Genomic DNA, 13453 nt, shown 5'->3' on the forward strand with positions numbered 1-13453 from the left:
AGGGGTGGCCATAGTGAAGGAGGGGCCGGAAGCGAGTCTGAAGTCTCTAGGGTAGGAGCGGAAGGATAGTTCGGTGGTTAGGGATTCGATGCTGGAGTCTTGGTTCAAACTCTGGCTCTGCCACTTACTGACTGTGTGACCTTGGGCAAGTTACTTACCTTCTCTGTGTCTCCGTGTTCTCATTTTGTAAAGTGGGGGTTTTGATGATCAGTTTACAGTCCCTTATCTGATACCACTGGGGCCCGATATGTTCTGGAATCTTTGCTTTTAGAAAGGTGATGAGCTACCTAGATGCTGTCTTCTGATTTACCCCCAGTGGGTTTGGGGAAGCACTCTGTGATCAAACACACTTCTGGAGTGAAATCGATGGGTATCCAGAGTAGTTGGGATAAATCAAGACCATAAATAACCTCATGTAGCCGGGTGCGGTGGCTCACACCTGTAATCCCAGCACTTTGGGAGGCTGAGGCTGATGGATCACCTGAGGTCAGGAGTGCGAGACCAGCCTGGGCAACGTGGTGAAACCCTGTCTCTACTAAAAATACAAAAATTAGCTGGGCGTGGTGTCTGGCACCTATAATCCCAGCTACTTGGGAGGCTGAGGCAGGAGAATCACTTGAACCCAGGAGGTGGAGGGTGCAGTGAGCTGAGATCATGCCACTGCACTCCGGCCTGGGCCACAGAATGAGACTGTCTCAAACAACAACAACAACAAAAACACCTCATGTCATTTCAGACCAGACTTTGAAATTAGATACTTCTTAACCCCATTTTTAAAAAGTTATATATATAATTAGAGCAACGCTGTCCAATAGAACTTTTATATTTTATTTATTTATTTGTTTGTAGAGACAGGGGTCTCACTACTGTGCCCAGGAAGGTCTCAAACTCCTGGGCTCAAGCGATCCCCCTGCATTGGCCTCCCAAAATGCTGGGATTACAGGCGTGAGCCTTGTTGTATATTCTCTGAATTCCCTTAAGTCTGAATGAGCCCCAGGTGGTTCGTGGCTGCTGTGCCAGACACAGTGGTTTAGAGTTGGGGGAATTTGGGCCTTGCTGAAGAGGGTCTCACCCAGCCTGTCCTGAGGATTGGAGGGTCCAGGGTGCGGTCTGGTGCCTGGCAGGTGGTAGGTGCTTACTGCACACAGCTCCTCCCAGCTTGGTCGCGGGGGACCTTGACCTAACCCCGTGGGTTTTCTTTGCCCCGATTCTGCAGACGAGTACGTGTCTTCTTCCCGCTCGCTCGGCCTCCCCGTCGCAGCCTCTTCTGAGGGTCATCGGCTCCCCGGCCACGGCCCCCCGTCGTCTTCAGCTCCCGGGGCCTCCGCCCAGCCCCCTCCACACCTGCCCACCAAGCTTGTGATCCGGCACGGCGGGGCAGGCGGCTCCCCTTCGGTCACCTGGGCCCGGGCGTCGTCCTCCCTGTCCTCCTCCTCCTCCTCCTCCTCTGCCGCCTCCTCCTTGGACGCCGACGAGGATGGCCCCATGCCCTCCCGCAACCGCCCGCCTATCAAGACGTACGAGGCCCGGAGCCGCATTGGGCTCAAGCTTAAGATCAAGCAGGAAGCCGGTCTCAGCAAAGTCGTGCACAACACGGCCCTGGACCCTGTGCACCAGCCCCCGCCTCCCCCCGCCGCCCTCAAGGTGGCGGAGCCCCCGCCACGGCCGCCGCCGCCACCGCCGCCCACGGGCCAGATGAACGGCACGGTGGACCACCCGCCGCCTGCCGCCCCCGAGCGCAAGCCCCTGGCCACCGCCCCGCACTGCCCGCGCCTGCCACTGCGCAAGACCTACCGCGAGAACGTGGGGGGCCCTGGCGCGCCAGAGGGGACGCCCGCGGGCAGGGCACGGGGAGGCAGCCCAGCGCCGCTGCCCGCCAAAGTGGACGAGGCCACCAGCGGGCTCATCCGCGAGCTGGCGGCCGTGGAGGATGAGTTGTACCAGCGTATGCTGAAGGGCGCCCCGCCAGAGCCCGCAGCCAGCGCCGCCCAAGGCACTGGGGACCCCGACTGGGAGGCGCCCGCACTGCCCCCTGCCAAGCGGCGCAAGTCAGAGTCGCCCGATGTGGACCAGGCCAGCTTCTCCAGCGACAGCCCGCAGGATGACACGCTCACCGAGCACCTGCAGAGCGCCATCGACAGTATCCTGAACCTGCAGCAGGCCCCCGGCCGGACGCCCGCGCCCCCGTACGCCCACGCTGCCCCGGCCGGCACGCCCGCCTCCCCGCCGCCCCTGCACAGGCCCGAGGCCTACCCGCCCTCCAGTCACAACGGCGGCCTCGGCGCCAGGACGTTGACCAGATAACACCGGGCCGCCTCCCCTTCCCTGTCCCCTCCTCCCGCAGACGCCAGCCGGGTGTCCGCCCTCAGCCTCCTGGGGACTCGAGCCGGGGATCCCCGATGGTTTTTCTTGCCTAAGTTATTTGAGTCACAAAGGCCTCCTTCCCTGCTGCCTGCTTCAGCTGGGTTGCTGGGGGGGTGGGCGTGGATTTAGGGGAGGGGGCTGTGATGTAAAACGCCTCCCCTGCCAAAGGAGGGGCAAAGTGGTGTATCAGTTCCTGTTTCTTCCCGCTTCCTGGCACACTCTGCTCCTCTGTCCAGGGGACACGCGCGTGTGTTTGCCAGGGATGGGGCCACCAGGTTGATGCCAACGCTCCGGGTGCCTGTCTTGTCCATGTGGCTTCTCAGATGGTGGAGGGTGCTGGGAGCTGGCAGGGTCCTTCTAGATAGTCTCAGCCTCTCCCCACCGCCCCCAATAGGTTGTCAAACAAAACCAGAGAGGGGGTGGGGGAGCCAGCTTCCCAGCGCGCTGTGCCCGCAGGCACCTGTGTGACATCCAACATCCACACGTCCAGCTCCGTGACCCGTGTCTGTGTGTGTGCGCAAGTGAGTGAGAGATTTCAAACGCCCTCACCCCTCGACTTTGAAATCTGAGCAAAACAAGAAACTAGGGTCTTCCTCTCCCCTGACCCCCTCCCCAGCTAGTCTTCCCTCTGTTCTTCCTGCCTCCAGCCGCCCGCGCCAGATTTTGAAATCTCGGAGACAAAACTAGTACTGTAAGATAAATTTTTTTGTACTGTATTTATTGTGTATAACGATTTTTTTAAAGGAGAATTCTGTACATTTAGAACTCTTGTAAATTAAAAACCGATCCTTTTTTTAAAACTGTACTCACACCGCCTTGGCCCATTGCTTTTGGGTGTTTGAGAGTGGGGGAGTGTTTGGATCTGGGGTTGTGAGGCCTTCTTCCCCGTGCATTTGTGGAGCACCTGAGTACCAGGCCCCGTTCTAGACTCAGGGGGTTCAACGTGAACAAGGCAGACAAAAGTCCCTGCTAAGCCGGTAAGCTGACTTGTTAGTGGGGAAGGCAGGTGGTAAACAGCTAAGCCAGATCCAGCCAATTCTTACTTCTGTTAAGGTGCTATGATCTCTGCATACACTCGGAGAATTAGTGAATACTGAGCCATTTCCCCCAGGGAGACAGGATTAGGTTTCTAAGGGCCTCTGATCGCCACATTTTGGTCAATACATTAGTTTACGTGTATTGCTGTTTAAAAACACTTCTTAACGTATCTTTGAGATGGGCTCACTCTGTTACCCAGGCTGGAGTGCAGTGGCACGATCGTGGCTCACTGCAGCCTTGACCTCCCAGGCTCAAGTGATCCTCCCACCTCAGCCTCCCAAGTAACTAAGATTATAGGCGCACCACCATGCCTAGCTAATTTTTTTCATTTTTTGTAGTGATGGGATCTCACTATGTTGCCCAGGCTGGTCTGGAACTCCACGGCTTGAGTGATCCTCTGGCCTTGGCCTCTCAAAGTGCTGGGAATACAGATGTGAGCTACCATGCCCAGCCCTAAAGATGCGTTTTTTCATTTATATTGTTGATTCATTCACATCGGAGTCATGCCAACAGCACTATAACTGGAACCTGGAGGAAGCTTATGTCACAAATGTATTTTATCTTTTCTCCAAAGGCACATCACAGCTTCTTGCACTTTAAGGTCACTAGATCGCACTTCAGTTCTATGCATGTGGCCATTTTGAACAATGAGTCACCAACAGAAACACAAAAATGTGAAAAGTGTGGGACTAGATACACCAAAAAAAGGATGCGCGTTTATGGCACGAGAGCCAAAACAGAGGGCAGAATGTCGCCTTATTCAACCTCAGCTGGGAACGTGTGTTGGGCAACTTGATACTTTGCAGCCCTGTGTGTGTTGAGATTCTTGACTTGGGGATTACAAAGAAGTTTTGATGAGCAGATAAATGTACAAATATGATATTTGCAAATAGCGAGGGTCCACTGTAAATGTGTATAGTGTCAGATGCCCATATAAAGAAAAATCAGGCTGGGCATGGTGGCTCACACCTGTAACCCTGGCACTTTGGGAGGCCAAGTCGAGCAGGTCGCCTGAGGTCAGGAGTTCAAGACCAGCCTGGCCAACATAGTGAAACCCTGTCTCTACTAAAAAAAAAAAAAAAAAGTACAAAAATTACCTGGCATGGTGGTATGTGCCTGTAGTCCCAGCTACTTGGGAGGCTGAGGCAGGAAAATCGCCTGAACCCAGGAAGGCTGAGGCAAGAGAATCACCTGAACCCAGGAGATGGAGGTTGCAGTGAGCCAAGATTGTGCCACTCCAGCCTGGGTGACAGAGTGAGACTCTATCCCCCGTCTCCCCCGCCAAAAAAAAAAAAGAAAAAAAAATCATGCTAGGTGTATTAGTCCCCTCAAGTTGCTATAACAAAATGCCCCAAATAGGGCAGTTAAAACAGCAGATATTTATTCTCCAACAGCCCTAGAGGCTTGAAGTCTAAAAACAAGGTGGCAGCAAGGCCATGCTCCCTCCAGAGGTGCTAGGGGAGGATCCTTCCTTGCCTCTGCCAGTTTCTGGTGGTCCCAGGTGCTCCTTGGCTTGTGGCTGAATCAGTCCAATCTCCGGCTGACTTCCCACTGTGTCTCTTCTCTTCTAAGAGCATCAGCCATATTGGATTTTTGCCCGTCCTACCAGTATGCCCTTGTCATAACTTAATCATATCTGCAAAGGCCCTGATCCCTTCTTATTTCCTTCTAGCTTTTTCTTTTCTTTTCTTTTTCTTTTTCTTTTCTTTCTTTCTTTCTTTTTTTTTTTTTTTTTTTTTTGAGACAGAAGTCTTGCTCTGTCGCCCAGGCTGGAGTGCAATGGTGTGATCTTGGCTCACTGCAACCTCCACCTCCAGGGTTTAAGCAATTTTCCTGCCTCAGCCTCCCGAGTAGCTGGGACTACAGGCATGTGCCACCATGCCCTGCTAATTTTTTGTATGCTTAGTAGAGACAGGGCTTCACTGTGTTAGCCAGGATAGTCTCAATCTCCTGATCTCATGATCTGCCCGCCTTAGCATCCCAAAGTGCTGGGATTACAGGCGTGAGCCACCACGCCCAACCCTTCTAGCTTTCTTCAGACCAGAGACCCTGATTCCAAATAAAATTACATTCACAGGCACTAGGGTTAGGACATCAGCATATATTTTGAGAGGACACAATGACTCAATCTCTAATTCAGGGTAAGGAGGTGGGTGTCACAGGTGAGTAACAATGATCTGGGCCGGTGGTGTGGGGTAAGAGAATTTACCAAGACAGTTGTAGGTAAAGAAAGGCAGTTTTATGGGCTCACGCCTGTAATCCCAGCACTTTGGGAGGTGGGCAGATCACTTGATGTCAGGAGTTCAAGACCAGCCTGACTAACATAGTGAAACCCTGTCTCTACTAAAAATACAAAAATTGGCCGGGTGCAGTGGCTCACGCCTGTAATCCCAGCATTTTGGGAGGCTGAGGTGGGCAAATGACATGAGGTCAGGAGCTTGAGACCAGCCTGGCCAACATGGCAAAACCCTGACTCTACTAAAAAACACAAAAATTAGCCAGGCATGGCGGCGGGCACCTGTAATCCCAGCTACTCAGGAGGCTGAGGCCGGCGAATCACTTGAACCCAGAAGGCAGAGGTTGCAGTGAGTTGAGATCGCATCATTGCACTCCAGCCTGGGCGACAAGAGTGAAATTCCATCGAAAAAAAAATAACAAATAAAAATACAAAAATTAGCTGGGCGTGGTGGTGCACACCTGTAGTCTCAGCTACTTGGGAGCTGGGAGGATCACTTGAGCCCAGGAGACAGAGGTTGCAGTGAGCCAAGATTGTACCATTACACTCCAGCCTAGGCAACAGAGGGAGACTTCATCTCAAAAAAAAAAAAAAAGGGGGGGGGCAGATTTATGACATAAAGTAGGAAAATACACTGCAAGTTTGCAATGGGCAGCACAGCCAGAGAGAAGCTGATTGCAAGGAAGCAAAGGTTTGCTGAGGGTTGTATAGGATGGAGTTGGTTTTTTTTTTTTTTTTTTTTTTTTGAGACGGAGTCTTGCTCTGTCACCCAGGCGGGAGTGCAGTGGCCGGATCTCAGCTCACTGCAAGCTCCTCCTCTTGGGTTCATGCCATTCTCCTGCCTCAGCCTCCCGAGTAGCTGGGACTACAGGCGCCCGCCACCTCGCCTGGCTAGTTTTTTGTATTTTTTAGTAGAGACGGGGTTTCACCATGTTAGCCAGGATGGTCTCGATCTCCTGACCTCGTGATCCGCCCGTCTCGGCCTCCCAAAGTGCTGGGATTACAGGCTTGAGCCACCGCGCCCAGCCTTGGAGTTGGTTTTTTTGTCTGTTTTTTAGATGGAGTCTTGCTCTGTCACCCAGGCTGGAGTGCAATGGCATGATCTCAGCTCACTGCAACCTCTGCCTCTCGGGTTCAAGCGATTCTCCTGCCTCAGCCTCCCGAGTAGCTGGGATTACAGGCGCCCACCACCACGCTCAGCTAATTTTTGTATTTTTAGTAGAGACGGATTTTCACCATGTTGCCCAGGCTGATCTCGAACTCCTGACCTCAAGTGATCCGTCTGCCTCTGCCTCCCAAAGTGTTGGGATTACAGGCATGAGCCCCTGTGCCCGGCCTGTAGGATAGAGTTCATGCTGCATGCTGAAGAGGGCTTTGTGCAGTCCTGATAATGCCAGAGGTACAGTGAGCTCACTTGCAGGTGTCTGGTGATACTTGGGCGCAGGAAGATAGAGTTATTTGTACAGGAGGGCTATGTCCTGGACAGGAAAGAAAGGCAGACCTGTAACTTAGCTGCTTTATCTTTTTGCTTTCGTATGTTCTCAGCAGCCTGACTCTCACTCATTAGGACTCTGCAAGTGGGTAAGGCAGCTGTCAGGCCCTAGTATGCCTGTGTGTGAACTAGAAAAGGGCACCCCTTACTCCTGGGTCCAGAATTTGAAGAGCAGAGCGTGAGCTGGGCTCCAGCCCCCTCTCACCCATCCAGTGAGTGCCTTGAGAAGTGAACAACCTGCCCAACTGCACATCAGGACCCTCAGGATCAGGTGGGAAGGGAAGGATTCTTTGAGGAGGTGATATTTGAGCAGAGACATGCAGGAAAAGAAGGAGGAAGCCACAGGAGATCTCTCAGGGAACAGCATCCAAGACAGAGGGAACCGCCAGTGCGAAGGCCCTGTGGCAGGAGTCTGCCTGGAGTGTCGGGGAACAGCGAAATAGCCAATGCGGCTGCAGCCCATGAGTTATGGGGAGCGGTCTGGAGGTGAGGTCGGAGAGGGAACAAAGCGCACCTCATCGTGCGGGACCGTATCCTCCAAGGGGATGATTTCGCTATTACTCTGAGTGAGACCGGAGCTTCAGGAAGGCCCTGAGCTGACTTAGGTTCACCAGCACCCTCTGGTGGCTGTTTGGGGGAATAGACGCGGGGCAAGGGCGGAAACCAAGTGCAGCGAGGAGGCGACTGCTGTGTGAGTCCAGGCGGGTGGTGGTGTCGGCTGGACTGGGGTGATGCACCCTGTTTCTCTGCAGGCCTCTGGAAGCGTTTTGTTTGCTTATTTCTTTCGTTGTTTTTAAGACACAGGGTCTCGGCCCAGCACTGTGGCTTGCTTCTGGAATCCCAGCACTTTGGGAGGCAGAGGCAGGTGGATCATCTAAGGTCAGAAGTTCGAGACCAGCCTGGCCAAAATGTCGAAATCCAGTCTTTACCAAAAAAGAAAAAAATAAATAAAGAAAGAAAAAGAAAAAAAAGAGAAAAGAAAAGAAAAAAATTAGCTAGGTGTAGTGGTGTGCGTCTGTGGTCCCAGCTACTGGGGAGGCTGAGATGAGAGGATTGCTTAAGCCTGGGAGATGAAAGTTGCGATGAGCTGAGATTGCACCACTGCCTGCACTTCAGCCTAGGCGATAGAGCCAGACTTTGTCTTAAAGAGAGAGAGAGAGAGACAGAGAGACAAAGAGAGAGAGAGAAGGTCTCACTGGGTCACCCAGGCTGGAGTGCAGTGGTGCGATCATAGCTCACTAAAGCCTCGAACTCCTGGGCTCAAAGGATCCTCCTGCCGCAGCCTCCTGAGTAGGTGCATACCACCTCATCTGGATAATTTTTATTGTTTTATTTTTATTTTTTGTAGAGACAGGGGTCTCACTGGTCTATAGCAGTCCTCCCACATCAGCCTCCCAAAGTGGTGGGATTACAGGCGTGAGCCATGGCAGGGGGCCCCCTGGGGTTGTGTGTGGGTGGGAAGCTGATTTCTGGGGTCTCAGAGGGATGGACCATCCCTTTTCCTAGCTCTAGAACTACCCCCTCCACATGCAAACTAAAGCACTATAGGAAAACAGCTGTTTCTTTTAAAAAAAAAGATTTTTTTTTTTAAGATGGAGTCTCGCTGTGTTGCCCAGGCTGGAGTGCAGTGGCACGATCTTGGTCCACTGCAACCTCCTCCTCCTGGGCTCAAGCCATTCTCCTGCCTCAGCCTCCCAAGTAGCTGGAATTAACAGGTGTGCACCACCATACTCGGGTAATTTTTTTTTGTATTTTTGGTACAGACAGGGTTTCACCATATTGCCCAGGCTGGTCTTGAACTCCTGGGCTCAAGCGATCCACCCTCCTCAGCCTCCCAAAGTGCTGGGATTACAGGTGTGAGCCACTGTGCCCGGCCTAAATGGCCATTTCTTAACATCCTTGGCTCACAAAACTCTCAGAGACTCTCCTGAAAGACCCCTCCTGATGACTCACAAGGACTCATCCACAATTTCCACGGGCTCCGGGACTCAGTTCCGGAAGGCTGAACTGCCTGCAGGCAGAGCGGAAGAATAGCAGTGACTAACCTTTACTAAACAGGGAACCGCGTGGATCCTCACAGCAGCCCCAGCGTGGGAACTAATAGGCCCAGCTTGCAGGTGAGGAAACTGAGGCCCCAAAGATGTAGTACATGGCAGGCTGAGCTGTGGGCCAACCTGCATCAGTGCATTCACTAGAGAGAGCTGGCGGTGTATACAGTGAGCAATGAGTGTATATAGTCGCTGAAAATATCCACAACTATGGCCGGGCGCGGTGGCTCAAGCCTGTAATCCCAGCACTTTGGGAGGCCGAGACGGGCGGATCACAAGGTCAGGAGATCGAGACCATCCTGGCTAACACGGTGAAACCCCATCTCTACTAAAAATACAAAAAAAAAAAAAAAAAACTAGCTGGGCGAGATGGCGGGCGCCTGTAGTCCCAGCTACTCGGGAGGCTGAGGCAGGAGAATGGCGTAAACCCGGGAGGCGGAGCTTGCAGTGAGCTGAGATCCGGCCACTGCACTCCAGCCTGGGTGACAGAGCGAGACTCCGTCTCAAAAAAAAAAAAAAAAGAAAGAAAATATCCACAACTGGACCGGGCTAGGATTACAGTGGCACATGCCTGTAATCCTAGCACTTTGGGAGGCCAAGGCGAGTGAATTGCCTGAGCTCAGGAGTTCAAGACCAGCCTGGGCAACACGGTGAAACCCCGTCTATACTAAAAAAATGCAAAAAATTAGCCGGGCGTGCTGGTGGGCACCTGTGGTCCCAGCTACTGGGGAGGCTGAGGCATGAGAATTGCTTGAACCCAGGAAGCGGAGGTTGCAGTGAGCTGAGATCTCACCGCTGCACTCCAGCCTGGGCAACAGAGGGAGACTCTGTTTCCAAAAAAAAAAAAAAATCCACAACTGCCAACTAATGAACACATCAGTGATTCCTCTGGGTGGCGGGGACCCAGGTCGTGCTAGTGCCACTGCGCTTTGCTGATCATATTTGTGGTTGACAGAAACTGAATTTCAGTGAAAACTCCAGATGTCTTCCCCCCATCTAAGCTCACAGATCTTCTGGAATGTTTTATCTTTGTTTGTTTTGTTTTGAGACAGTCTCGCTCTGTCACCTAGGCTGGAGTGCAATGGAACGATATCAGCTCGCTGCAAGCTCTGCCTCCCGGGTTCACGCCATTCTCCTGCCTCAGCCTCCCAAGTAGCTGGGACTACAGGCGCCCGCCACCACGCCCAGTTAATTTTTTGTAGTTTTAGTAGAGGAGGTTTCACCGTGTTAGCCAGGATGGTCTCAATCTCCTGACTGCATTATCTGCCCATCTCGGCCTCCCAAAGTGCTGGTATTACAGGTGTGAACCACCACGCCCAGCCGATCCTCCGGAATGCTTTGCAACAGGTTGAGAAGTCCTGGGGTAGAAGCGAAACAAGACTCTCCCATCAGACAACTCTGGCTCAACTCCGAGTTCTTCCACACCTTGGCGGGCCAAACTCTACTTTTTTTGTTTGTTTGTTTGAGACAGGGTCTTGTTCTGTCACCCAGGCTGGAGTGCAGTGGTGCCATCACAGCTCACTGCAGCCTCAGCCTCCTAGGCTCCAGTGATCCTCCCACCTCAGCCTCCCGAGTAGCTGGGACCACAGGTGTGCACCACCACACTTGGCTAATTTTTAGATTTTTTTTATCTTGCAGAGATAGGGTCTCACTGTGTTGCTCAGGCTGGTCTTGAACTCCTAGCCTCAAGCAATCCCCTGCCCCAGCCTCCCGAAGTGCTCAGATTATAGGCATGAGCCACTGCACCCAGCTCTGAGACTCTACTTCCTTGTACTTCTACTTTCCCATCTGAGACATAGGAATAATAATAATAACAACAATAATAACAGCACTTGCCCTTCTGGGGGAAGGCAGATGATTTAGGTGATGCTTTTGGAACAGGGCCTGTCTCCTAGCAGTAGCAACAATAACATAAGTCATCATTAAGCTCCAGACCTTTTATATATTATATATATAATAGTAATATTATAGTAATATGTTATTGGCTGGGCGTGGTGGTGCACGCCTGTAATCCCAGCTACTCGGGAGGCTGAGGCATGAGAATCGCTTGAGCCCAGGAGGCAGAGGTTGCAGTGAGCCAAGATAGCACCACTGCACTCCAGCCTGGGCAACAGAGTAAGAGTCTGTGTCCAGGCCGGGCGCGGTGGCTCAAGCCTGTAATCCCAGCACTTTGGGAGGCCGAGGTGGGCGGATCACGAGGTCAGGAGATCGAGACCATCCTGGCTAACACGGTGAAACCCCTTCTCTACTAAAAATACAAAAAATTAGCCGGGTGTGGTGGCGGGCGCCTGTAGTCCCAGCTACTTGGGAGGCTGAGGCAGGAGAATGGCGTGAATCCGGGAGGCGGAGCTTGTAGTGAGCTGAGATTGCGCCACTGCCCTCCAGCCTGGGCGACAGAGCAAGACTCCGTCTAAAAAAAAAAAAAAAAAAAAAAAAGAGTCTGTGTCCAAAAAGAAAAAAAAGAAAAAATAAATAATATGTTATAATTATATTATAATAATATAATATATATAATATCACTTTTATTGAGATATAATTCAGAAGCCATGCAATTCACCCATTTAAAGCATACAATTCTGTTGGGCACAGTGGCTCATGCCTATAATCCCAGCACTTTGGGAAGCTGAGATGGATAAATCATTTGACGTCAGAAGTTCGAGATCAGCCTGGGCAACATGGTGAAACCACGTGTCTATCAAAAATACAAAAATTAGCCGAGTATGGTGGCGGGCACCTGTAATCCCAGCTACTTGGGAGGTTGAGGCAGGAGAATAGTTTGAACCCGGGAGGTGGAGGTGGCAGTGAGCCGAGATCATGCCACTGCACTCCAGCCTGGGTGATAGAGTAAGACTATCTCAAAAACAAAAGAAAACAAAAAAAACCCAAAACTCCTGTTTCTTGGAGATATTATGAGGGTTTGATGAGCTAATACATGCATGCAAAGAGCTCAGAGTGGTACCTGCACGTAGGAATGGCTTAGTCAACATTAGGGATTGTTTCTACAAATGTTTACTAAGCCCCCACAGTGAGTTGGGCATTGTGCAAAGCCCTCATGGGGCTCATGTTCTCAGGGCGAAGACAGTCCCTTAGGCAGAGAAATGTGGACTATGCAGAGTGGTTGGAAGGGCTTTGGAGAAAAATAGGGCAGTGATAAGAGGTAGAGAGTGGGTTCTACTTTAGGCAGGGTGATCCTGGAGGGCTTCTCTGAGGAGGTGACATTTGAGCAGGGACCTGAAGGAGGGGAGAGAGTGAGGCATTCAGATCCCTATGGGGAAAGTACTCCACGGAGAGGGGTCAGCAAGTGCAAAGGCCATGAATCTGGAGGGTTGTGGATGTGTCTGAGGAACGGTGAGGAGGCCACTGTGGCTGGAGTCGCCTGATGAAAGGGGACAGGGGAGATGTAGGTGGACCATGCTAGGCTTTGTGGGCCTTTGTGGGGACTTTGGCTTTTACTCTGAGAGAGAGGAGAGCCAGGGAGGGTTGTTAGCCGAGAAGTTTCATGAGCCCCCTTAAGTTTTAAAAGTAATACTATTTTTATTTATTTATTTATTGGAGACGGAGTCTCACTCTGTCACCCAGGCTAGAATGCAGTGGTGTGATCTTGGCTCACCACGACCTCTGCCTCCTGGGTTCCAGTGATTCTCCTGCCTCAGCCTCCCAAGTAGCTGGGACTACAGGCACCCGCCACCACACCCGGCTAATTTTTTGTATTTTTAGTAGAGATGGGGTTTCACCGTGTTAGCCAGGATGGTCTTGATCTCCTGACCTCATAATCTGCCGGCCTCGGCCTCCCATGTATTTTTAGTAGAGATGGGTTTGCACCATGTTGGCCAGGCTGGTCTTGAACTCCTGACCTCAAGTGATCCACCTGTCTCGCCTCCCAAAGTGTTGGGATTACAGGCGTGTAATTATAGGACTGTGCCTGATCATATAATTTTTTTTTAGAGGTGAGGTCTCACTCTGTCACCCAGGCTGGAGTGCAGTGGCACAATCCTAGCTCAGTGCAGCCTCGACCTCCTGGGGTTCAAGCGATCCTCCCACCTCAGCCTTCCAAGTTGCTGGGATAACAGGTGTGCATCCCTGTGCCTGGCTAAATTATTTTATTATTTATTATTATTTTTAATAGACATGGGGTCTTGCTATGTTGCCCAGGCTGGTCTTGGACTCCTGGCCTCAAGCAATCTTTCCACTTTGGCCTTCCAAAGTGTTAGGATGACAGGCGTGAGCCAGGGCGCCCGACCCAAGTTATTGTTACTATTATTGCTGCTGCTGTTG

At 51.8% G+C, this 13453-nt stretch overlaps 1 protein-coding gene across 1 annotated transcript in view; it reads left to right on the top strand.

Moving 5' to 3' along the window:
- BICRA (BRD4 interacting chromatin remodeling complex associated protein) overlaps positions 1-3169 on the top strand; it is a 101583-nt gene extending 98414 nt beyond the window's left edge. Inside the window, 1 exon segment of the mRNA XM_033223836.1 lies at positions 1217-3169. Within this exon segment, the coding sequence (XP_033079727.1) occupies positions 1217-2304 (1088 nt within the window). The 3' untranslated portion in view covers positions 2305-3169.
- The last annotated feature ends 10284 nt before the right edge of the window (positions 3170-13453 follow it).

This window comes from Trachypithecus francoisi, unplaced genomic scaffold, assembly GCF_009764315.1.
Source record: "Trachypithecus francoisi isolate TF-2019V2 unplaced genomic scaffold, Tfra_2.0 Lachesis_group12, whole genome shotgun sequence".
Lineage (NCBI taxonomy): Eukaryota > Metazoa > Chordata > Mammalia > Primates > Cercopithecidae > Trachypithecus > Trachypithecus francoisi.